The sequence below is a fragment of the Oncorhynchus tshawytscha genome, linkage group LG05 (assembly GCF_018296145.1).
Source record: "Oncorhynchus tshawytscha isolate Ot180627B linkage group LG05, Otsh_v2.0, whole genome shotgun sequence".
In the NCBI taxonomy this organism is placed as follows: domain Eukaryota; kingdom Metazoa; phylum Chordata; class Actinopteri; order Salmoniformes; family Salmonidae; genus Oncorhynchus; species Oncorhynchus tshawytscha.
Window position 1 is genome coordinate 30,413,484 of NC_056433.1, and position 24,803 is coordinate 30,438,286.

Genomic DNA, 24,803 nt, shown 5'->3' on the forward strand with positions numbered 1-24,803 from the left:
AAGAATAAAATAAGTCAAAGTACATTATCTAGAGAAATGCTTTCCAAATGATCATCAGTATATGTGAATACCTAAATGCCAAACTAAAATCCAAAAGGCACAAACGAAATTACATCAGGGAATTAGAACATGTGGAATTAGGAACAATGCTAAAATAATTTGATTAAAATGGTCAAAACCACTTGAGCAGAAGAGTGGCTCATATCATATGCTACTGCTTGTCCAAGCGCAGTTCCAGAACTAGAAGCTACTCTGAAATGTTCCAGCATACATTCCTCAACAGAATGACTACTTTAGTCATGAGTTGGGCCATTGTGTCTGAGAATGACTGCACAGGCATACATATATACACACACACACACACACACACACACACAAAAAACCCAAACAGAATCAAAGCTACTATGAAAAAGCTGAAAACATACTTTATTTATTTCAGAGACATTTTTTTGTTGCAATGGGGCACTGTTAAAATAAACTGCAGAGAACACACACCTTGCCACCCAGAAGTTGAAACCTGCTTGAACAGGACTTTTCTAAAATCATCATGATTAAAATGAAAGCACAAGACAGACAGTGCTGTACACAGCAGCCAAGACATGGCCCACAGCACATGGAGCCTAGTCCAACCAACTAAAAGAAAAAAGGAACACTTCGTTATCATCATAAGAGCACAGATTGGTGCGGCTTCTTGATTACTTTTTACCCCCCCCAAAAAAAATATAACACTGCCTGAGCTTTCAGGAATAAATACAAAAATCGACACAAAACAAATGAATCACAAAAATGTTATCTATTTGTACTGTAAAATCGGAAAGGGGATGTGGGGTGTCCATTCTTCCAACAACATTAACTGATGAATCCATCTTCAACAAGCAGTGAACCCGGACAGACCTCACAAACACACAATATTGGGCATGCTGTGGCCAAACTTGACTGACTTCACGATACATTGACACTGACAATGCAAATCCCCAGCTGGCTGCACTGATTAACCACTGAATTAGAAGACCAGATACACAAAACAGGAAAACTGTAAGTGTTTGAAGACATTTGTACAATAATTGTATCTATCCATTCATTGGTTGATTCATTAACCGTCTTTGCACGGGGTCAGTCAATGATAGAATGATTTAGGAGGGCTTGAAAAAGAAGCAGACAGGGGATTCTTTTTATTTGTTTTCATCCCCAATGGCATCCTATTCCCTTTGTAGAGCACTACTTTTGACCAGGGCTCACAAAAGTGAATTCTATAGGGAATAGGAGGTCTCCTGGGATCCCTTCACTCAATTTACATCACTAGGTCGTTACCAACCTTTTGCCTTTAGTGGGGTTGGTCTTCATCATAACAATAAAAATATAAAAAGTTACTAGGATCACAGGAGGGGAGCGCTACACTGCCGAACACACAGTGAGTACTAGTATCAACTGGATACCCAAAAGGAAACTTCTAGTGTGGACCATGAGAACACGTGGCAGGAATATCATATCAGTGACATGGAATGGAGATTTACAACAAGAAGCTAATAATGTCGGCCTTTGCAAACAGCCAATTTAACTCAATACACTGGTGTCAACTTTACTGTGTAGTGCAGGGTCACTTTGAGAAAAAAAACCCTACTAGGATTGACTGACAAGTTCCCTAGCCAATCACTGGGCACAACTGGAATTGACAGATTTCCCTGTCCAATCGCTGGGCATTTTCACTGAACTTTGACCTCGATTCAAACCTATAGGTATAAAGTGTTTAGAGTGGGTCAAGTCGGTGGTTATATCTGGTCCACTACAACTACAAGTGTGTAAGACCGTCAGTTCAAACTGAAGTTGAATTCATTCAAACAAAGAAGCGCAAAGGATCCCTCCTCCTCTGAGGGTTCTACGATGCAGGGACAGTCTTCTCAAGCTTGTTGGGTATTGATACTGAAATACCATTCATTCAGATGCGCATCTCACAGTTTTGGGTGGTGTCATATATTTTCCTTCCCCCACCAACCCACCACAGGTCTTCGGGCTGAAATGTCTCCAGTGATTCCCTGGGTCTTCAGTTATTGAGGTCTCCCTCTTTCTCAAACAGAAAGTTCCAGAGTTCTTTTGTGGTGTTTTGTTGCTTTGCCTACATTCCAAACAGCTGCCTATTCCCCTATGTAGTGCACTCATTTTGACCAGAGGATTATGGGCCCTGGTCAAAAGTAGTGCACTATAAAAATCGGCAATAGGGTGCCATTTTGGATGTACCCTTTTTTGTGGTGCGTTTTACCACTCAGCGTCCCCGATGGCTTTGGAGAAGACGTAGTCTCGGCCATTCAGGTTCATGATCCCATCCTTCAGGTGGAACTTCCATTTGTTCTTACTTCTGTGGATCTGAGGAGAGAAAAGAGTGAAAGTTCGGTAGGAACAGAATGATGCCTCGCTCTTTCGCACAATGCCGTGCGTGTGTGTGTGTGAGTGTGTGTGTGTGTGTATCAGAGGAGAACAGGGAAACCAAATGGACAGTGTCAGTGATGGCGTTAGGAGAGGAGCAGAGGGGGATACCAGTCACATACACAGGAAGTCTGGGGTTTCCTCCCTGTGGATTCTCATATACAGGATACATACATCGTATTGTAGTCATCTGGGGATGACTTACCTTGTCGTACTGGCACACCACCACGTTCTCTGTGTCAAACAGTTCTTGGTCCTCCTCATCACTCACGTCATCTTCACTGTTCAGAGGCTCCTGAAAGGGGGAGGGGGGTTAAGAACCTACATACAGTGGATTCAGAAAGTATTCAGACCCCTTGACTTTTTCCACACTTTGTTACGTTACAGCCATATTATAAAATAGATTTTTCTACACACAATACCCCATAATGACAAAGTGAAAACAGGTTTAGAAAATGTTTGCAAATTGATAAAAACAGACCTTATTTAAATAAGTATTCAGACAGTTTGTTATGAGACTCTAAATTCAGCTCAGGTGCATCCTGATTTCATTGGTCATCCTTCAGATGTTTCTGCAATTTGATTGAAGTCCATCTGTGGTAAATTCAATTGATTGGACATGATTTGGAAAGGCACACACACGCCTATGTAAGGTCCCAACAGTTGACAGTGCATTACAGAGCAAAAACCAAGGCATGAGGTTGAAGGGATTGTCTGTAGAGCTCCAAGACAGGTTTGTGTCGAGGCACAGATCCGGGGAAGGATACCAAACCATTTCTTTAGCATTGAAGGTCCCCAAGAACACAGTGGCCTCAATCATTCTTAAAAAAAGGAAGATTTGGAACCACAAAGACTCTTCCTAGAGCTGGCCGCTCAGACAAACTGAGCAATCGGGGGAGAAGGGCTTTGGTCAGGGAGGTGACTAAGAACCTGATGGTCACTTTGACAGAGCGCCAGAGGCAATGGGAGAACCTTCCAGAAGGACACCCATCTCTGCAGCACTCTACCAAATCAGTGCTTTATGGTAGAGTGGCCAGACAGAAGCCACTCCTCAGTAAAAAGGCACATGACAGCCCACTTAGAGTATGCCAAAAGGCACCTAAAGGCCTCTCAGACCATGAGATCAAGATTCTGGTCTGATGAAACCAAGATTTAACACTTTGGCCTGAATGCCAAGCGTCACATCTGGAGGAAACCTGACACCATCCTACGGTGAATCATGGTGGTGTCACAGCATCATGCTGTGGGGATATTTTCAGCGGCAGGGACTGGGAGACTAGTCAGGAACGAGGAAAAGATTAATGGCGCAAAGTACAGAGATTTTTGATGAAAACCTGCTCCAGAACGCTCAGGACCTCAGTCTGGGGTGAAGGTTCACCTTCCAACAGTACAATGACCCTAAGCACACAGCTTAGACAATGCAGGAGTGGCTTCGGGACAAGTCCCTGAATGTCCTTTAGTGGTCCAGCCAGAGTCCGGACTTGAACCCGATCGAACATCTCAGAAGAGACCTGAAAATAGCTGTGCAGCAACGCTCCCCATCCAACCTGCCAGGGCTTGTGAGGATCTGCAGTAAAGAATGGGAGAAATCCCCAAATACAGGTGTACCAAGCTTGTAGCGTCCCACCAAAGAAGGCAAAGCGGTAATCGCTGCCAGAGGTGCTTCAAAGTAAAGGGTCTGAATACTTATGTAAATGTGTTTATATATTATTTATTTTTTATTAGCAAACATGTCTAAAAACCTGTTTTTGCTTTGTCATTATAGGATATTGTGTGTAGAAGGAATTTTGTTTCTCTCCAATTTTAAAATAAAGCTGTAACAAAACAAAAAAACTTTCCAAAAGGCACTGTATATCCATCCTATCATTCAATATCTACAGTCAAATCTAGAGAGTACAACAGTGTGCTAGTAAAGTGCTTTGGAACTGGTTAGAGATAGTTTTGCTCACCTAGTTAGTGGGTCATACAAACATTCTAAGGGTAAAAGTTTAGAACCATTGTGTGTCTCTCTCTCTCTCGGTCTCATTGAGAGTATTACCCACCTCCTCCACCTGGCCGTCCTCCCCTCCATCTTTATCCTTGTCTTCATCCTCATCCTCATCATACTCCTCCTCCTCCTCGTCCTCATCCTCTGAGGACGTGTCCCCCGCTCCGTCAACCTGCAGCATCATAGGAGGCTGCTGCTTGGCTTGCTGCTGTGGTGGCCCTGGCGCAGCGCCACCCTGGGCCTGTTGGACTTGTTGGACCTGCTGCTGGATCTGCTGCACCTGGCCAGGCTGGCCTGGCATCTGCATTACCTGAAGAGAGAAATGGGTTGAGAAGGATTGGGTGGTGAGAGCTGGTTGAATGTGGGATGGGGTGTTCAGCAGAGGAATCACCATTTGTATAATAGGGTAAATAATTCCCTCTTGCATATCTATAGATTCTCAAAAGCAGAGTGTAAAAATACATTGAATGTAGGTATACCAATGCATATTTTATCAAAACATTTCAGGGGAATACATGTACCATCCTTTTTTAATTCCATAGAGCGCCAGTAGTAACTAGTGAGTGTTTGATATCTGACCTGTGCGTTCTGCTGGACCTTGTTCCCAGTGAGGACGATCTGTTGAGGCTGGATGATGACTCCAGTCTGCTGTGGGTGGCCTCCCTGGAGAGGAGCCAGAACCTGAGGGGCAGCAACATGACATTACACCCCACTGAACCACCAGGAACTAGTAACGGACACTTCACCTTCCAAAACCACTCAGCTTGCAAAACATAGCCATCTTAAGCCACTTCTGTAAATCTGAGGACCTCACAAAAGGCCCATAGGGTAACGGACATTTTATCCTCCACTACTCATGTCATGTCATCGATCATAGCTTTGACATAGGATCAGGTATTCTGGCACTGGTTAGTGAGCAAGTGGCAACAAAATATTATTGACTGAACTGTGGACAATCTGCATGAGGAGGACCACCTCCAATAGAGGTACCACCTCCATTTGTCTATTTCAGCCACACCTGTTGCTGACAGGCGTATAAAACCGAGCACAGCCATGCAACCTCCATAGTCAGGCATTGGCAGTAGAATGGCCATACTGAAGAGCTCGGACTTTCAATGTGAAACAGTCATAGGATGCCACCTTTCAACGTGTCAGTTTGTCAAATGTCTGCCCTGCTAGAGCTGCCCTGGCCAACTGTAAGTGCTGTTATTGTGAAGTGGAACTGTCTAGGAGCAACAACGGCTCAGCCGCGAAGTAGGAGGCCACGCAAGCTCATAGAGCAGGACCGCCGAGTGCTGAAGCACATACAAATCTGTCCTCCGTTGCAACACTCACTACAGTGTTCCAAGAGACCTCTGGAAGCAACGTCAGCACAAAAACTGTTCGTCGGGAGCTTCACGAAATGGGTTTCCATGGCCGAGTAGCCGCACAAGCTTAAGATCACCATGCGCAATGTCAAGTGTCGGCTGAAGTGGTGCAAAGCTCACCGGCATTGGACTCGTGGAGCAGTGGAAACATGCTCACTGGAGTGATGAATCACACTTTACCATCTGGCAGTCTGACGGAAAAATCTGGGTTTGGCGGATGCCAGGAGAACACTACCTGTCCGAATGCTAGCATAGTGGCAACTGTAAAGTTTGGTGTTGGAGCAATAATGGAGTGGGGCTGTTTTTCCATTGTTCAGGCCCCTAAATTCCAGTGAAAGGAAATCTTAATGCCACAACATACTATGACATTAAACAATTCTGTGCTTCCAACTTTGTGGCAAAAGTTTGGGGAAGGCCCTTTCCTGTTTCAGCTTGACAATGCCCCCGTGCACAAAGTGAGGTCCATCCAGAAATGGTTTGAGATCGATGCAGAAGAACTTGACTGGCCTGCACAGAGCCCTGACCTCAAACCCATCGAACACCTTTGGGATGAATTGTAACACCGACTGTGAGCCAGGCCTAATTGCCCAACATCAGTGCCCGACCTCACTAATGCTTGTGGCTGAATGGAAACAAGTCCCCGCAGCAATGTTCCAACATCTAGTGGAAAGCCTTCCCAGAAGAGTGGAGGCTGTTATAGCAGCAATGTTCCAACATCTAGTGGAAAGCCTTCCCAGAAGAGTGGAGGCTGTTATAGCAGCAATGTTCCAACATCTAGTGGAAAGCCTTCCCAGAAGAGTGGAGGCTGTTATAGCAGCAATGTTCCAACATCTAGTGGAAAGCCTTCCCAGAAGAGTGGAGGCTGTTATAGCAGCAATGTTCCAACATCTAGTGGAAAGCCTTCCCAGAAGAGTGGAGGCTGTTATAGTAGCGAAGTGAGGACCAACTCCATATTAATGCCCATGATTTTGGAATGAGATGTTCAACAAGCCATGTAGTGTATATGTTGGAGGGCGGCGAGCAGACCTACCTGTGTAATGGGGCGTACCTGCTGTATTACGGGAGCCTGCACGCCACCCGGCTGCATCTGAGGAAGGACCTGCTGTTGTAGCACCATCTGCTGCTGAGGCTGGATGATGTACTGAGCACCGTTGGCTGCACGCACAAACTGTAGGATCTGACCTGGGGTCAGAGAGGAGGATATTAGACCTATGAGGAGTATGTTCAGGATCTGACTGGAGAACAGAGGAGGGGAACGAGCGATGAAGACCAAAGCCCTCGAGACCCAGACCCAACCTCGTGAGACTCAATCAAAGATCCATATTATCGAAACCATGACCAGACCAAGAACAGTTTGAATGTTGAGAAACAAGTATATTAACAAGTCAGAAAGAAAGGCTTCTTATTCCTAAGTTGTACACACCGTCCGCTGTCTTAATATAACAATTCTGGGACAAATTGCCTGATGTGCGTCACCCGGGAAGGACATAAGAAATCCAGGGCAGAACAAAAAAAAAACAGATTGGTATTTGGTGAGGTAATCTTTCTGCAACAACACAGCTGTGTATATACTTTTAGTTGTCAAATAATCAATGAATCACTATGCACGGTTATAATACATGATTAATACTAGAGGTAGTGTGATGTTAAATGTCCTACCTTGGCTGGTGATAAGCTGATGGTAGGGACTGACACCTGTGGGTAAGGCCAGGGTTGCTGCGGTGGCTGCTGCACTCTACAGGACAAACAGAGAACACACACATTACTAACCAGGCAAGGACAAAGAGCTACTCCTAATCATTCACGGGGAAAATAAATAAATAAGAGGGTGCGCTAGAATATGTGCTTGTTCAAGATAAGACTCTACACAAGATTAACAGATCTTCAAAACGCCTGGAGAAGCATTTAAAATGTAACCTATCAATTTGCTATAATCCCATATGCTGTGCAGACCGGTGAAATCTGTGCATCACACAAAGACTACAACGTCTAAATCTATGACAAGTGAGTTCAGAAGACAAAACCAGTTGATGGGGGAAGGTTAGAGAGGGAAAAACAGGCCAGAAAACCAGGGAGACACTTTTCTATCCAGTCTTTGAAAAACAGAGCTAGAATATCCCAGAGTCTACAACTGATCTAACTTCAGCTCAGAAAATACCCGGGGGGAGGGGGGGAGAACAGACGAGTGTGAGGCTCTTCTCGGTTTATCTGCTCAGTAATCCAGTCTGAAATTCATAGCTCTCACTAAACGATTTCCTGAGTGGCCTCGCTTCTCCTCCCCTCCTCCTCCTCTCCTCCTCCTCCTCCTCCTCATCCCTCTGTTCCATCTGTCCTCCAGCTGGCCTGGTCAGTGTCATGCTCAGAGCCAGCTCTTATGTCACCGGTCCTAAACGTGTAGTCCATCTACAGACAACCACCCTACTCCACTCACCATCCCCGTTGCACTCATGTGCTGCAGAATCTTAGGATCCTGCACAATGACTTGCTGCTGGGGTGCTGTGGAGAGACAGGGGAGATGCATGTGTTCATTAAAGTATCGATTACACACTCAGTAATTACACTTCTAATAAATGTGAAACAACATCTTGCCAATGCCGCTTTGGAACAAACAATGTGTGTGTGTGTGCATGTAAACAATAAATACTGTATTATAATCATCATCAAGGGATTATATTACCGCTTGTGACAGTAGGCCGGGTGGATTGCCAGCTTGTCACTGTGAATGAGAAAGGATTATCTTTTCAATGCATTTGTGGTTTTCATATACTTTGCAGATAGTCATTTCAAGTAGTTCTTTGAAATTGACTTTGAATTGGGCAACTTAGACGAGGACCTGTTGTGTCTGGACTCATAGCAATTTATATCATACACTGAGTGTGAAAAGACCAGACATGGTGGTTAGGGGTGGCAGGCAGGGCTGGTCTGAGGTGGGTGGTTGGCTTTAAAGGGGTGTCAGGGAACCATAGACATGGGTTTTACAAAGCGCTTTTCAATGCCCCAAATATGTTCATACACTGGAGGTGGACCAGGAAGTGAGAAAGACGGTGATTAGAGGTGTTAGAGGCTGAGCATATGGCTGTAAAATGGGGCAATGGTTTATAGGCCAGGTTAATTTCCTGAACACAGATTCAACCTAATCCTGGACTAAAAATCCTAATCAATTGAGAATCTCCATTGAACATGCTTTTTAACTATAGGACGAGGCTTATTCTGTATCTGGGAAACCAGCCCATAACGTACCAAGGACAGCAGAGGTGATATGTCATGGCCGAGGACTCACCTTGCTGCTGCGGGGGCAGGAGGACCTGCTGTGCCTGGGCTTGCTGGGTGGCCTGCTGGGCCTGTTGGGCCTGCTGATGGGCTGCTGCCTGGAGGGCCGCCTGCTCCTCGGTATGGAAGCCCTCCACTGCCTTACTCTGCATCAACTTGTTCTCCCACAGCTAGGAAAGATGAGAGGAAGACAACTTTTTAAAAATGGAGGGGTAGGTAAGAAGTTGACCATCAGCTTATAGACTAATATAATTTAAATCTTTAGACTTGCTCGGATCTTTAGACTTGCTCGTCCTCTGACCACAAACGGAAGGTGGAGTTAGACGGTCCATTCATTTGGGATTGAGGCTTAGAGATCTCATATTGCATAATAAATTGGATCTACTACAGATCTACAAAAGAGGAAGAATATTCTAGAATGGAATGCGTCTAAAAAGGAAGTGATGAGTTCCGTACCGTTTTGAGCTCCATGAGAACCTGCTCGTCCACCCCCTCATCCAGGAAGAGCTCCCGGACTTCGTTGATAACATCTTCAATCACAGACCTGTACAGTTTAGGCTGACAGAACATACACTGTTAGAAGTGCTCTAATATATAGTATAGTTATTCCACATAGTGATAACTGAAATGTACTCAAATGCAGCTTGGTAAAGAATGTCAGCCAACAAATAATACAAAATGTCCTGTTTTGAAAAATGTAATTTTGGGGCATGACTGCCTTTGAACATCAGTGCCAGGCATTCATAAACTGCATACCACAAGAATCTTAAAATTAACAGAATTTAGAAACCACAAAATTGCAATTCTTGCATTCTGACAACGAAACTATGTAAAACAATCAGTTCCAAAATTATGATTTGTAAAAGTGAAAGTGTGCAGACTTTCATTGCATTCCCCAAAATTGTACAAATTCTTGGACAAGTTGGGACAATTCGTCATCAAGTCATTTATACACGATTGAACATAGTTTGGAAACCCTAGACTAGACCACAAATGTGCAGTGCATAAGGGAGCTTTCAAACCGTAACCAAGTTAACGCAGCAATCGTTTCTCAATCAATTGGCCTTTAGGATTTTCTCAAACTGTAAACAAACTAAATAAATCGAGCAGCTGGCGAGAACTCAACTCAATAGGCCATGCACAATATAGCTTAACGTTCAATCGTCGATCATACACCGTAAAAAACGAAAATGGTCGCATGAACACCGACAAAAAAAGGGTCACTTTCCCCGGTGTCACCATCGCTCTCCCCGCCTCTTGGCCTGTCTGCTCACTATTTAAAGCTCGGTCTGGTGTTTATACGTAGAGACGGTGACGTAGGGTTGAGTAGCGCCTTCCCATCCCGGGCAGTCTATATTAGAGAGCCAATATGGCTGTATAAAACCGAGCTGCGGAAAGGAGGAGGGTCACAACCGTCAAGAGAGGAGACGTGGAAGCCATTTTACGGAGCCGGGATCAGGCACACATTGCCTCACGCCCGCAGTCACTAATATTCCATTGTTGGCTGTAAATGGGATTGTTGCTAGAAGATAGTGTGACTTGAGCTGGATCAAATGTGATTTTAGAGACGGACAAATAAATAGTGGAGAATAGAGGACTACGTGTTTTGGGGCGGCTAGCGAGAAGCCTTGTTCGTGTAATGGTGGACAGAGGCACTGTACGACCTTGTTGTTTGAAATGATCAAGCATTAAATAGCACCTGAATCAGTTTTAATTCCGACATTTAGGAATTAAACAAACGCATTGGATGAAGGTGCTTCCAACTGTACATCAAGGCAAACTGCTAGTTTTCATTAGGCTCCAGGAACAATTCCCAAACTCGAAGCTACTGTAGATAGTTACTAGTTAGCTAGCAATAACGTTAGGACTCGTACTAACTACGTGAATTATTTTTTAGCTAGCTCTCCAGTCCACATTGAAAATGCACCAATGTAGTTGATGCATGTTGACTAGCTAACGTTACTGTAGTTAGGTGCAGAATAGCTTGCAAATTAGCCTACAAAGCCAATAAACAAGGCTCAAATCACATTTCTAACTTGATAATTAATCAGCTTAAACTAAGACTTGACTAAAGGTCAAAAACTGCATCTGAGAACATTTGCCCAAGATAAGTTAAAAACGTCATTCCCCAGCTGCATTCTGAAAATTATTTAGCTATGGTTTCGAAGAGGTTAAAATGGCTGTTGTACTTATGGCTATCATTTTTATTCATGAGAAAATATCAATTGTTTGCCAACAATATTCCCTAGGTAACTTATTTTAATGTTTTTGCACTCAATTATTTTTTGGGGCAGTTAATTTGCCGTCGTAACTAGTTCTGTCTCACTAACTACCCTCTGAGAATGATCCTTACCACTGGATTCGAGTTAGCCGAGCTCGCCATTACGCGTAGTGTAAAACCACACGAAAATGAAGCGAGGAATGAGAGCAAAAAAAGGAAAAACGATCTAAAACAACTGGGTACGATACTTAAAATTAGCCGGCATAACTTTTGTAAATAAAACACAGATTTGAACGGTCTTATTTACAAATCCGGTCTGTGCCTTCCCAGCCGTTCTTCTCCCGCCGTTGTCCTCCTTTATATACTGAGCTGGAGCTGCGAGTGCGCGAGACATAAGGCAGGTCAATCCGGTCATTACCGCGAGAGTCCGCGAGAATATCGTACAGAAGAAAAACATATTCAGTTTTGACGGTATTGCGATTTGTATTTTTACATAGTGTATTGGGAATTGAATGAAATAAAACATTCACAAAAGGAAATAGCTTTGCTTATATAATTTCTGTATTTCTAAGTTTTGTTTGGTATATAAACATAAACATCACAATGCATTCATGCAATCTGTTATATTTTTATTTACCAGACCTTGCAAAACAAGGTAAACTGTCTAATGCCATATTTCTCAGGCAGGCACAGGTATTTATGAGCTATGCGAAAATAGGTTTTTAACCATAACCAGTAGTAACCAGTAGTCTGTAATGCAGATTGGATGGTGCCGCCAGTGGAAAGTAACATGTTCATAGATTGGATAATCTTCCTATTTCTAAATATTTTTCGTTGTTTCGCCCAAAAAGCAAGTTTTGAGTGTTTGTATCTAGGTCAATGGGAGTGTCGAATTTGGTCAACAAAAAAATGAATGGATTATTCGCTACGTGATGTTTATTTGATCGATTAGAAGTTTCGTAATGCTTATAAAGTTGTTACGAGTGTCCTGATAAAAATAGGACATGTGACATCCCGGCAACTTTGAGAAAAAGTACTTTATATCGGAGTTGTCTCGAGATGATTGTGCATATTTTTGATTAAAGCTAGTAGCATAGCGTCTCTCTCCATTGAATACAGGCGGTTGACGTCAACAACCCTCATCGAATATTCAAAAAAGGTCGAGGGGAGCTCGACAACCCGCAGTGCAGCTTTGAGGACAACGACTCCCATTGTTAGGGCAAAGAGCACAGGAGGTTGGTGGCATCTTAATTGTGGAGGACGGGCTCATGGTAATGGCTGGAGCAGAATGATTGGAATGGTGTCAACAACATCAAACACATGATTGATGCCTTTCCATTCCACCATTCCAGCCATTATTATGAGCCGTCCTCCACTCAGCAGCCTCCACTGGCAAAGATACATGTATCTTGTCAATATATCCACAATATTTGGTTAAAACAAGGAAGTGAACGTTATTGATAATAAGGATGGAGAAAATCGGACCTCTGAAATAAAATGGGATGGCCCTCTCTTCATCAAAATATATTTTAAAGTGGAGGGCAGAGAACATCCTTACCGTTACCCTCACTTCTTGGACAGACCGGAGCCTTAGATATGATGTTTTAGAAAGTGTTCTTTGTCTTGTAAGCATTATGGCAACGCAAGAATTTTGATCGTGCACAGGGCTGCGTAAAAGCATTGCATGAATCTATCATCGTAATTACAGGTCTGAGAAAAAAAATGCTTTTTATAAACATTTCATGCAATTCTACTTAATTTTACAAAGCCAAATCTTTTTTAATACCACACAAATTACAGGCAGAGATGGACCGAGATAGGCCTGCAGTGCCTAAAGAAAGTATTCACACCCCTTGACTTTCCCCACCTTTTATTGTGTTACAAAGTGGGATTTAATTGTAATTTCTTTGTCAGTGATTTACACAAAATACTCTGTAATGTCAGAGTGGAAGAAAAATTCTAACATTTATAAAAAATAAATGGAAAATAGAAAAACAAATATATTGATTAGATACAGTTGAAGTCAGAAGTTTGCATATACTTAGGTTGGAGTCTTTAAAACTAAATTTTCAACCACTCCACACATTTCTTGTTAGCAAACTATAGTTTTGGCAAGTCAGTTAGAACATCTACTTTCTGCAGTAATTTTTCCAACAATTGTTTACAGACAGATTATTTAATTTATAATTCACGGTATCACAATCCCAGTGGATCAGAAGTTTACATACAATAAATTGACTGTGCCTTTAAACAGCTTGGAAAATTCCATAAAATGATGTCATGGCTTTAGAAGCTTCTGATAGTCTAATTTACATCATTTCAGTCAATTGGAGGTGTACCTGTCAATGTATTTCAAGCTCAGTGCCTCCTTGCTTGACATCATGGGAAAATTAAAAGAAATCAGCCAAGACCCCAGAAAAAAATTGTAGACCTCCACAAGTCTGATTCATCCTTGGGAGCAATTTCCAAACGCCTGAAGGTACCACGTTCATCTGTACAAACAATAGTACGCGAGTATAAACACCATGGGACCACACAGCCATCATACCGCTTAGGAAGGAGACGCGTTCTGTCTCCTAGAGATGAACATACTTTGTTGCGAAAAGTGCAAATCAATCCCAGAACAACAGCAAAGGACCTTGTGAAGATGCTGGAGGAAACGGGTACAAAATTATCTATATCCACAGTAAAACAAGTCCTATATCGACATAAGATGAAAGGTCGCTCAGCAAGGAAGAAGCCACTGCTCCAAAACCGCCATAAAAAAAGCCAGACTACTGTTTGCAACTGCACATGGGGCCAAAGATTGTACTTTTTGGAGAAATGTCCTCTGGTCTGATGAAACAAAAATAGAACTGTTTGGCCATAATGACCATCATTATGTTTGGAGGAAAAAGGGGGAGACTTGCAAGCCAAGGAACACCTTCCCAACCGTGAAGCATGGTGGTGGCAGCATCATGTTGTGGGGGTGCTTTGCTGCAGGAGGGACTGGTGCACTTCACAAAATAAATGGCATCATGAGGGAGGAAAATTGTGGATATTTTGAAGCAACATCTCAGGACATCAGTCAGGAAGTTAAAGCTTGGTCGCAAATGGGTCTTCCAAATGGACAATGACCCCAAGCATACTTCCAAAGTTGTTGCAAAATGGCTTAAGGACAACAAAGTCAAGGTATTGGAGTGGCCATCACAAAGCCCTGACCTCAATCCAATAGAAAATTGTAGGGCAGAACTGAAAAAACGCGATTGAGCAAGGAGGCCTACAAACCTGACTCAGTTACACCAGCTCTGTCAGGAGGAATGGGCCAAAATTCAGACCAACCTATTGTTGGAAGCTTGTGGAAGGGTACCCGAAACATTTGACCCAAGTTAAAAAATGTAAAGGCAATGCTACCAAATACTAATTGAGTGTATGTAAACTTCTGACCCACTGGGAATGTGATGAAAGAAATAAAAGCTGAAAGAAATAATTGTCTCTACTATTATTCTGACATTTCACATTCTGAAAATAAAGTGGTGATCCTAACTGACCTAAGACAGGCAATTTTAACTTTGAATAAATGTCAGGAATTGTGAATAAGTGAGTTTAAATGTATTTGGCTAAGGTGTATGTAAACTTCCGACTTCAGCTACGGTCACAAGACGCAGGCCTCCTAATTGTCCCTAGAATTTCTAAGCAAACAGCTGGAGGCAGGGCTTTCTCCTATAGAGCTCCATTGTTATGGAACGGTCTGCCTACCCATGTCAGAGACGCAAACTCGGTCTCAACCTTTTAAGTCTTTACTGAAGACTCATCTCTTCAGTGGGTCATATGATTGAGTGTAGTCTGGCCCAGGAGTGGGAAGGTGAACGGAAAGGCTCTGGAGCAACGAACCGCACTTGCTGTCTCTGCCTGGCCGGTTCCCCTCTTTCCACTGGGATTCTCTGCCTCTAACCCTATTACAGGCGCTGAGTCACTGGCTTACTGGGGCTCTCTCATGCCGTCCCTGGAAGGGGTGCGTCACCTGAGTGGGTTGATTCACTGATGTGGTCATCCTGTCTGGGTTGGCGCCCCCCCTTGGGTTGTGCCATGGCGGAGATCTTTGTGGGCTATACTCAGCCTTGTCTCAGGATGGTAAATTGGTGGTTGAAGATATCCCTCTAGTGGTGTGGGGGCTGTGCTTTGGCAAAGTGGGTGGGGTTATATCCTTCCTGTTTGGCCCTGTCCGGGGGTGTCCTCGGATGGGGCCACAGTGTCTCCTGACCCCTCCTGTCTCAGCCTCCAGTATTTATGCTGCAGTAGTTTATGTGTCGGGGGGCTAGGGTCAGTTTGTTATATCTGGAGTCCTTCTCCTGTCCTATTCGGTGTCCTGTGTGAATCTAAGTGTGCGTTCTCTAATTCTCTCCTTCTCTCTTTCTTTCTCTCTCTCGGAGGACCTGAGCCCTAGGACCATGCCTCAGGACTACCTGACATGATGACTCCTTGCTGTCCCCAGTCCATCTGACCGTGCTGCTCCTCCAGTTTCAACTGTTCTGCCTTATTATTATACGACCATGCTGGTCATTTATGAACATTTGAACATCTTGGCCATGTTCTGTTATAATCTCCACCCGGCACAGCCAGAAGAGGACTGGCCACCCCACATAGCCTGGTTCCTCTCTAGGTTTCTTCCTAGGTTTTGGCCTTTCTAGGGAGTTTTTCCTAGCCACCGTGCTTCTATACCTGCATTGCTTGCTGTTTGGGGTTTTAGGCTGTGTTTCTGTACAGCACTTTGAGATATCAGCTGATGTACGAAGGGCTATATAAATAAATTTGATTTGATTTGATATACTGTATTCTATCCTATTCTACTGTATCTTAGTTTATGCCGCCCTGACATTGCTCGTCCAAATATTTATATATATTCTTAATTCCTTTACTTTAGATTTGTGTGTATTGTTGTGAAATTGTTAGATATTACTGCACTGTTGGAGCTAGAAACACAAGCATTTCACTACACCCGCAATAACATCGACATAATAAAAAAAATCCCTATCAAAATCTGTCAGTTTAAGCTAGAGATATGTTTTTTTACATGGGCTGCGACTCAACCCACCACAACCGCCTATGTTGCATCTGCCTGCAGTACTGTATCTCATCCGTTGGTCCAAAACACAGATTATCCATTATATTGACCAGATACTCAAATGGCCACTCTAACAATGAAAATACATGTCTTCTAAAATGGAAGGCAGTCGGGAGGAGGCAAGATCAGGTGGGACCATTCTAGCCAATGAGAGGGTAGATGTGCGTGGGAACAACATTCACAACTCCGATATAAAGTATTTTTTCTCCAAGTTTCTCCAAGGATGTCACGTGTCCAACTTATATCAGTACACTTGTAAGAAAAGAAGCATTACGAAACATCTATTCGATCAAATAAACCACACGTAGCAAATAATCCATCATTTTTTGTCTTTGACCTCTATACAAAACTACTTGCTTGGTGAGTAAAAAAACCACCCAAAAACACCACATGATGGAGGAGACAGATTTTGTGCACAGTTATCCCTGTCGCCTCTTCTTTATTTTTCAGAAAAATATATACAGTGCATTCAGGAAAGTATTCAGACCCCTTGACTTTTTCCACATTTTGTTACGTTAAAATTTTATTCTAAAATGGATTAAATAATTTTTTCCTTTTCAATATACACACAGTATCCCATAATGACAAAGAAAAAACATTTACATAAGTATTCAGACCCTTTACTCAGTACTTTTTTGAAGCATCTTTGGCAGCGTTTACAATCTCGAGTCTTCTTGGGTATGACGCTACAAGCTTGGCACACCTGTATTTGGGGAGTTTCTCCCATTATTCTCTGCAGATCCTCTCAAGCTCTGTCAGGATGGATGGAGAGCGTCGCTGCACAGCTGTTTTCAGGTCTCCCCAGAGATGTTCGATCGTGTTTAAGTCCAGGCTCTGGCTGGGCCACTCAAGGACATTCAGAGGACTTGTCCCGAAGCCACTCCTATGTTGTCTTGGCTGTGTGCTTTGGGTCATTGTCCTGTTGGAAGGTGAACCTGCACCCCAGTCTGAGGTCCTGAGCGCTCTGGAGCAGGTTTTCATTAAGGATCTCTCTGTACTTTGCTCTGTTCATCTTTGCCTCGATCCTGACTAGTCTCCTAGTCCCTGCTGCTGAAAAACCACCCCACAGCATGATGTTGCCACTGTAGGGATGGTGCCAGGTTTCTTCCAGACGTGATGCTTGGCATTCAGGCCAAATAGTTCAATCTTTGTTTCATCAGACCAGAACATTTTTTTACTCATGATCTGAGACGACTTTAGGTGCCTTTTGGTAAACTCCAAGCGGGCTGTGCCTTTTACTGAGGAGTGGCTTGCATCTGGCCACGCTGCCATAAAGGCCTGATTGGTGGAGTGCTGCATAAATGGTTGTCCTTCTGGACGGTTCTCCCATCTCCACAGAGGAACTCTGGAGCTCTGTCAGTGTGACCATCAGGTTCTTGGTCACCTCCCTGGTAAGGCCTTTCATCCCCCGATTGTTCAGTTTGGCTGGACGGTCAGCTCTAGGAAGAGTCTTGGTGGTTCCAAACTTCTTCATTTAAGAATGATGGAGGCCACTGTGTTCTTGGAAAACTTTAATGTTGCAGAAATGTTTTGGTACCCTTCCCCAGATCTGTGCCTCGACACAATCCTGTCTCAGAGCTCTACGGACAATTCCTTTGATCTGATGGCTTGGTTTTTGCTCTGTGGTACCTTATATAGACAGGTGTGTGACTTTCCAAATCATGGGAGACCACCGGGCTCCCGAGTGGTGCAGCGGTCTCAGGCACTCCGTCTCAGTGCTAGAGGCGTCACTATGAACACCCTGGTTCGAATCCAGGCTTTATCACAACTGGCCGTGATTGGGAGTCCCATAACGCAGGGGTGGACAACTCCAGTCTTCGAGGGCCTGATTGGTTGTCACACTTTTTCTCCATCCCTAGAACACAGCTGATGAATCAAATGTCATTCTAAACTGAAGATCATGATTAGGTGATTATTGGAGTCAGGTGTGTTAGCTGGGGCTGGGACAAAACTGTGACGTAACACACTGTGGAAAAAGTCAAGGGGTCTGAATACTTTGCGAATGTACTGAATGTGTATATATATATTTTTTTTAATTAGATTTTTTATTAACAAAAATAAATCAATACAAAAGGTACATGAGAACACACATATGTATAAGACAGTTGGGCTAGGGCAGGGCTCCCTACCTGGCGGCTGAATTTGGCCCACGGCTGGTTTTATTTGGCCCCTAAAGTTTTCTGAGCATTTAAAAAAATAAAAATAACCCAAAGCACTTAAGGGATATACACACATTTATTATTCTAACAGCATTTTTGTTAGTAGAGTATTTAATTGTCTTAAAATATTGTTAAATGTCCTTTCCTAAGGTAAGAAAAATGGGTGTTTTGTTTGTAAAATTGCATTTGTGAATATGAAATTTGGCCAGAAGAATAATGAAATTACTGTAAAAACATACAATTGTTTAAAATCATTTCTATTTTAGGAAAATAATCCAAGCACTACATCTTCATAAATATGATCAATTATAAATCTAATGATGTCTTGAAACAGATTATTTACATGAATACAATGCTTAAAAAGATGTAAAACTGTTTGTGGGTGGTCCTTACAAAAGGTACAGTTTGAGTTGATCTTTTTTACACTTCTTCATATTGTGGTTGGCAGGATAATGAATAATGAAAAGATAAAACTTCCTTAATTTAAAAAATAAATAAGTAGGAATGTGTGAGGCAACATCCAAACTTTTTTTCCAATACACAAGGTAAGTCAGGGTCAGGTTTTGCTTGACGCCTCCCTGAATAATAAATCAACACCTGAGGGAATGGTATTAAAAACAATTGCAAAAGCATTATGTGTTACAGGGATCTTGTAACGTGATAAGAATTCCTCCTAATTAAGTTGGATCACCAATAGGATATTATTTTGGAACCAATATTCTAAAAACAAAGGTGTATTTTTATACAATATGTCCCAATTCTAATAATATAATATCTGTGTGGGGAGAAATTATACTTTTAAATTAAGGACAATGACAAGAAAACCTCACTGAAACTTTGTCAATATTATAATTGCAAACCAACATGAAGGCCACCAAAAGTAGACAAGACATGATGAGGAATAAGTTCCACATAGAAGTGGGTCTTCGTAGGTATTGTTTTATCCAATTGATCTTAAAAGTATTATTGAAAATTAATATTTTGTTTTAATTATTATTAAAAAAGTCCTGCAAATTAAGCCCACCATGCTCATTACTACAGTTTTCCTAATGTAATGGGTACGGTTTCTCCACAGAATGTTGAAAAGCATCTGAACCATCTCTTATTTTAAGGTCAAGATTTAAAGACAAAGCAGCATCTGTTAGTCTAGAGATTATTATGACTCTTCTTACAATGTCCCACTGCAGACATTGAATTAGGTTCTTCTGTTTGTTTTCTATAACAGGGTTCAAATTTAGGAAGCCTCTAGACTTCTGATCCTTTGTAATGGTTACGCCTAAATATGTTCTAAAATAACAACAACAAAGTGTATTCTTTCACTGGAATCCCATAGTATGAGCAGTGGCGATCTTAGCATGTAAATCTTAGTGGCAAAAACTACAAGAACATTTTTTAGATGTTTTCCAGAAAATCCACTACACAACACTAATGATTTCGATTAAGACATTAATGAGCGAGCTAGGATGGATGTAGTCAATATAACTATTTGTTCAGCACTTTTGAAATGTACACTGACAAAATTCTGAACATGGGCCGTTCTTACAGTATTCTCCCTGTACACCAAGTCCAAACCGTAGGATAAATAAAGGGGCCATATAAGTAGACAGTGAAATCTCAATATTCGATGACTACATTTCTCTAAAACAGGCTGTAGGCTGCATGTGCACTAAGTTATTAGGGGGAAAGGGACCAAATTATTAGGGTGAGGCACATGGGCTACACAAAAAAACACATAGTATTACTTTTTTAGCAACAGTATACATATCTTCCTGGCATATTACATAATTTATACAGCAGCATACAAGACATTTTTGGACTCACCTTGTTGTGCTTTGCTCACTTGAACAGGAAGGTGGCACAGCGGTCCTTCTTGTGTGTAAATTTTGTCATCAAACTTTGTCATCAAAATCTGGTATTCTCTGGATGTATGGTGCTTTCAAGACAACTGGGAATCATGACGTCATTGATCTTCAGGTTGGAACTCTAGAAAGAGGCCCGATTTTTCGACTTGGAATTCCGAGTTGGATGACCATTCAAAACACATTTTCTTAGTCGGAGCTTGTTTTTCTTCAGAGTTCCCAGTTGTCTTGAACTCAGCAGAAGTCATGCTGGATTGACAGCATGGCCAATGTATTCAACCTTTTCTGGCCCATGGTGTTGAATGTTTATCCTTATAAGCTTGGAAAAAAATACCCTTAAACCCAGACTTGGACCACAAACCCACTCCACTGAATAGCAGGCTAGTGATTATTTTGCAATACTTGCAGTTTGCCACTGATTCCTTCCAAACCACTCATTGTTGAATTTGGGATTTCCAACTTGTGTAATGTTTATGTCCAATGGCCGATGAGCACTGATACGTTTTATATATAATTTATCTTCATATGATAAGGATTAAAAAGTATTTGCCAGTAGATTGATTCATGATGACGACTCCTTGTCTATATACGCTAGCTAAGATTTTGAAAGTATGATATGACAGTCCAATCAAAGCTACAGTAGATATAACGTGATTTTACATAATTTTATCTGTAGCCAAAGATCTTGAGTCTTCTTGGATGGGCACTTCTAATGTAAATCCATAGCAGCACTCAAGCGGCTTGAATTTTCGAGCCCTTCCGTAGATTTTGCAGTGACCACATGAGTGACAGAACACTGAGCCAATCACGACGCAACTAAAGAACATTACCAACCCCTAAACTCTGTATTTTCCGCTGGCTGCCCCACCACCACCACAGAAAGCACTGAGCTAGGCTGAAACACCTGCATTTTGGAGCTGCCTTACTCAAGAAAGAAAAAAGAGACCATGTTTTTTTCCGGCTTTATTAACTCAATTATTATTATTATTTTATTTACATTGTTTGCAAACTGATATGTGACACATATTAATGCCAATTTTTTTTTTGCTAAACGAGCCACACCTGCCCTGAAAGACTGGTCGCCACTGAATATGAGGGTGTCACACAATCTTTGACAGCCATGAGTTGGCATTTATTCATGTTAAGAAACAGATCAGATGCTTTGGAAAATGATTATATCAAATTGATCGATATCGGAATCTGACTACCGTGTAGTATCGTCAGCCAGTTGGCTTTTCGCTTTGCCTCTTCGTCTCTGCCCAAGTGGAGTCGAGTGACAGATTCAGGAGCCACTGGATGTAGTAACCCCATTACACCACTAGAGAGTGATCACACACCACAACAAAAACAGAGGATCAGTTTCCAATCCCTATAATGACCCACATCCCAATCAATTTAAGCAATATGAGAAGATACTTTATCATAAAAGATGTGCATTTTAAGTCAAAATGGCAAATTTATGTCCACTTCAGGAAAGATTTGTCCATTGTTTCGTACAGCCTATAACAGGGGTGGACAAATGTTTTGTGTAAAGGGCCACATCGGGATTTTGAAATTCAATGGAGGGCGGCACAGATTAGATTTAATTTATCAAAATCTATTTGCAGGCCAGATAAAGGGAAGTTAAAATATATAGGTCCTTCATCATTTCTACATCCTTTTTTCTACATACTTTTTATGTAGATGTTCAAGATTGACCTGGAGTGTTTAATTATCCCCAAATAATAATTTCCCCCCAAAAAACTGCCGCAGGCTGGCTCAAACCTCCCACGGGCCAGATTGAAGGGGTTTGCAGGCCGGATCTGGCTTGCGGGGCATAGTTTTCCCACCCCTGGCATATAACAATAACCCCTGCTCTTCTAGGGGGGAAAATTCTCCAAAAGCATAACGCCATGGAATGAATGCAGGCTAACAAAGAGCCTTAACTCTACTTTCTACAGTCTCCATGGAAACCTGTCTCAATTGACATTTAGTAAATCTGGATGATCTGGACCATGAAGAGCAGAACTCTGAACAAAAAAAGAAACGCCAGTAAACGGTGGTAAAAGTGCAGTAAAAGTGCAGTAACTGCAGTCAACGGTGGTATTTTGGACGCAGTGAAAACGATGCGTTGTTCTGGGTGCAGTTTTTGCAGCATAATGCAGTTATATTACTTATACTGCACCCTGACTCCACAGGAGGCTGCTGAGAGAGGACGGGCTCATAATAATGGCTGGAACGGAGCAATTGGAATGCATCATATTTTATACCATTCCACCAATTCTGTTCCAGCCATTACCATGAGCCTGTCCTTCAGAGGGTGGTGCGGACAGCCCAGTAAATCACTTGGGCCGAGCTCCCTGCCACCCAGGACCTCTATACCAGGCGGTGTCAGAAGGCCGGAAAATTGTCAAAGACCTCAGCCACCCAAGCCATAGACTGTTCACTCTGGAAAGGCACGGCAAGCATTACCGGTGCGCCAAGTCTGGGACCAAAAGGCACCTGAACAGCTTCTACCCCCAAACCATAAGACTGCTGAACAGTTGTTCAAAAGGCCACCCGGACTATTAGTGTTAGTATTGATCCTTTGTTGCACTTACTCACTTACACTGCCTCTATGCACACTCATTGGACGATACCCACACACTCACAACTACTTACACTGACACTCCAACACACACACACACACACACACACACATTACATTACATAGGCTCACAAACCACACATGCCTATTGACGCCACAAACACAAACATACACACACTTTCCTTCCCAAGCCATAGACTGTTCTCTCTGCTACCGCACGGCAAGCGGTACCGGAGCACCAAGTCTAGGTCCAAAAGGCTTTTCAACAGCTTCTACCCTCAAGCCATAAGACTCCTGAATAGCTACTATTTGCATTTTTCTTAAAACCGCATTGTTGGTTAAGGGCTTGTAAGTAAGCTTTTCACCGTAAGGTCTACTACACCTGTTGTATTTGGCGCATGTGACAAATACATTTTGATTTGATTTGACTTTCACACATACGCTACTGCTATTATGTTTTATTATCTATCCTGATTGCCTAGTCACTTTTACCCATACCTACATGTAGATACTGTAAATACCTCAACTACCTTGTACACCTGCACATTGACTCGTTACCGGTGCTCCTTTTACATAAGCCTCGTTAATGTTATTTATCGTGTTACTATTTTCTATTTTTTATTTGGACTTACTTTTTAACTCTGCGTTGTTGGGAAAAGGCTCATAAGTCAGCATTTCAATGTAAAGTCTACACCTGTTGTAATCAGCGGATGTGACAATACAGTTTGGTTTGAATTGAACCTTCTGTGTCTGACTCACTCCACCTCCCACTGCACACATATTCTCCTCTCCTACAAGACTGGCCCCCGAATACCATGTATTCATTTAATTCATCCGTTTCGGTGGGTAAAGAGCCCTCACATTTGTGGATATTACTTTTAATATGTACTGCTCATACATGTCACGTTACACAGGCAAAGTCTTGAAGATGAACTGACATTTCAAAAACGGCCCTTGTGAAAGTGGTGACGGACAACTTCCAAAAGAACTGAAACATAGCAGACAGACATAATGGCGTGTTAAGACACTTTTTGTTTTGCCTCAGGCAACTGGGTCAGTGGAAAGATGCCCCTTAAAGATGTACAGAAATATACTTGCACTTTCTTTGCTGCAGTTGCATAGCAACAGAGACTGGCTCCATGCAGTTGTAGCGCATGGTGGAGGGATATGTGGCCGCTGTGCTGTGCTGCGCTGTGCTGCGCGGGGAGGCAGTGGCTGGTGATTAAAGCCTGTAGTCTTTGGCTTTAATTATGAATGGCCTTCCTTCCCTCTGCCACATGGCTCCATCATGGCAACCATCAGATTGACTGAGTGACAAGAAGGAGCTATAGCCCTTAATCAACTGACACTTAATCAAAAGTATTGGACTTTAATGATTACAGGAAGTGAATGAATAGTTAAGTAACAGGTTGAAAAAAGTCTTGCTATGTTCTGAGCCTTGTTAATGTGAACATATGAGGTCAATAACAGGGGCCGGTCTTCAGAGCCAATCACAGGCACTGGTCTCAATAACCTAATGAGCAATTTACTTATGTGAAGGGTTCAACCGAGCTTTGAAGCATTTGCTTGCTTTTCTGACGCACTTCTGTAACAGAGAATATGTTTCGTTTTTAGTTGGTCTGTGTGGGCTGATTTGAGTTGATGTGAATAACATGGATATTACATGCTTATTGCTACTGTTGGTTTGGTTATATTTTTAAGATTAGGGATGAGGTGCAATGGATGGTGGCAGTTTTCTTCACTAATATGAATGTAATGTTGTTGTTTTGTAATCTTTGTCTTGTCTTCTAACCATTAGATGTTTTACTTGTTTTTACTAGCGAGGGCCAAGTGCTTTAATTACTACTTT

General features: G+C 42.4%; 1 protein-coding gene across 5 annotated transcripts; it reads right to left on the reverse strand.

The window, feature by feature from the left end:
* Window positions 1-400: 400 nt before the first annotated feature.
* gtf2a1 (general transcription factor IIA, 1) lies at window positions 401-11,637 on the reverse strand. 5 transcript variants are annotated; one of them, XM_024420637.2, is made up of 12 exons: window positions 11,399-11,637; window positions 9,502-9,603; window positions 9,056-9,215; window positions 8,453-8,491; window positions 8,207-8,271; window positions 7,435-7,510; window positions 7,199-7,237; window positions 6,824-6,957; window positions 4,988-5,089; window positions 4,464-4,718; window positions 2,627-2,716; window positions 401-2,361 (listed from the first exon to the last, which is right to left on the reverse strand). In XM_024420637.2, the coding sequence occupies exons 1-12, from the start codon at window positions 11,426-11,428 to the stop codon at window positions 2,254-2,256; spliced, it is 1,200 nt and encodes a 399-aa protein (XP_024276405.1). In that variant the 5' UTR covers window positions 11,429-11,637; the 3' UTR covers window positions 401-2,253. The 5 variants fall into 5 exon arrangements, with proteins under 5 accessions (XP_024276405.1, XP_024276404.1, XP_024276408.1 ...); XM_024420636.2 differs by having other exon boundaries at window positions 6,806-6,957; window positions 11,399-11,636; XM_024420640.2 differs by lacking the exon at window positions 11,399-11,637 and adding an exon at window positions 10,172-10,310 and having other exon boundaries at window positions 6,806-6,957.
* Window positions 11,638-24,803: the final 13,166 nt, after the last annotated feature.

What these genes read in the sequence shown, in the direction of transcription:
- gtf2a1 (XM_024420636.2), bottom strand. Translation starts at nt 11,428, where the DNA reads ATGGCGAGCTCGGCTAACTCGAATCCAGTG. An exon ending in ACATGAGTGCAACGGGGATG is followed by an intron (nt 7,511 to 8,206) that starts GTGAGTGGAGTA and finishes TTTGTCCTGTAG; the next exon opens with AGTGCAGCAGCCACCGCAGC. An exon ending in TCAGCTTATCACCAGCCAAG is followed by an intron (nt 7,238 to 7,434) that starts GTAGGACATTTA and finishes GACGCACATCAG; the next exon opens with GCAATTTGTCCCAGAATTGT.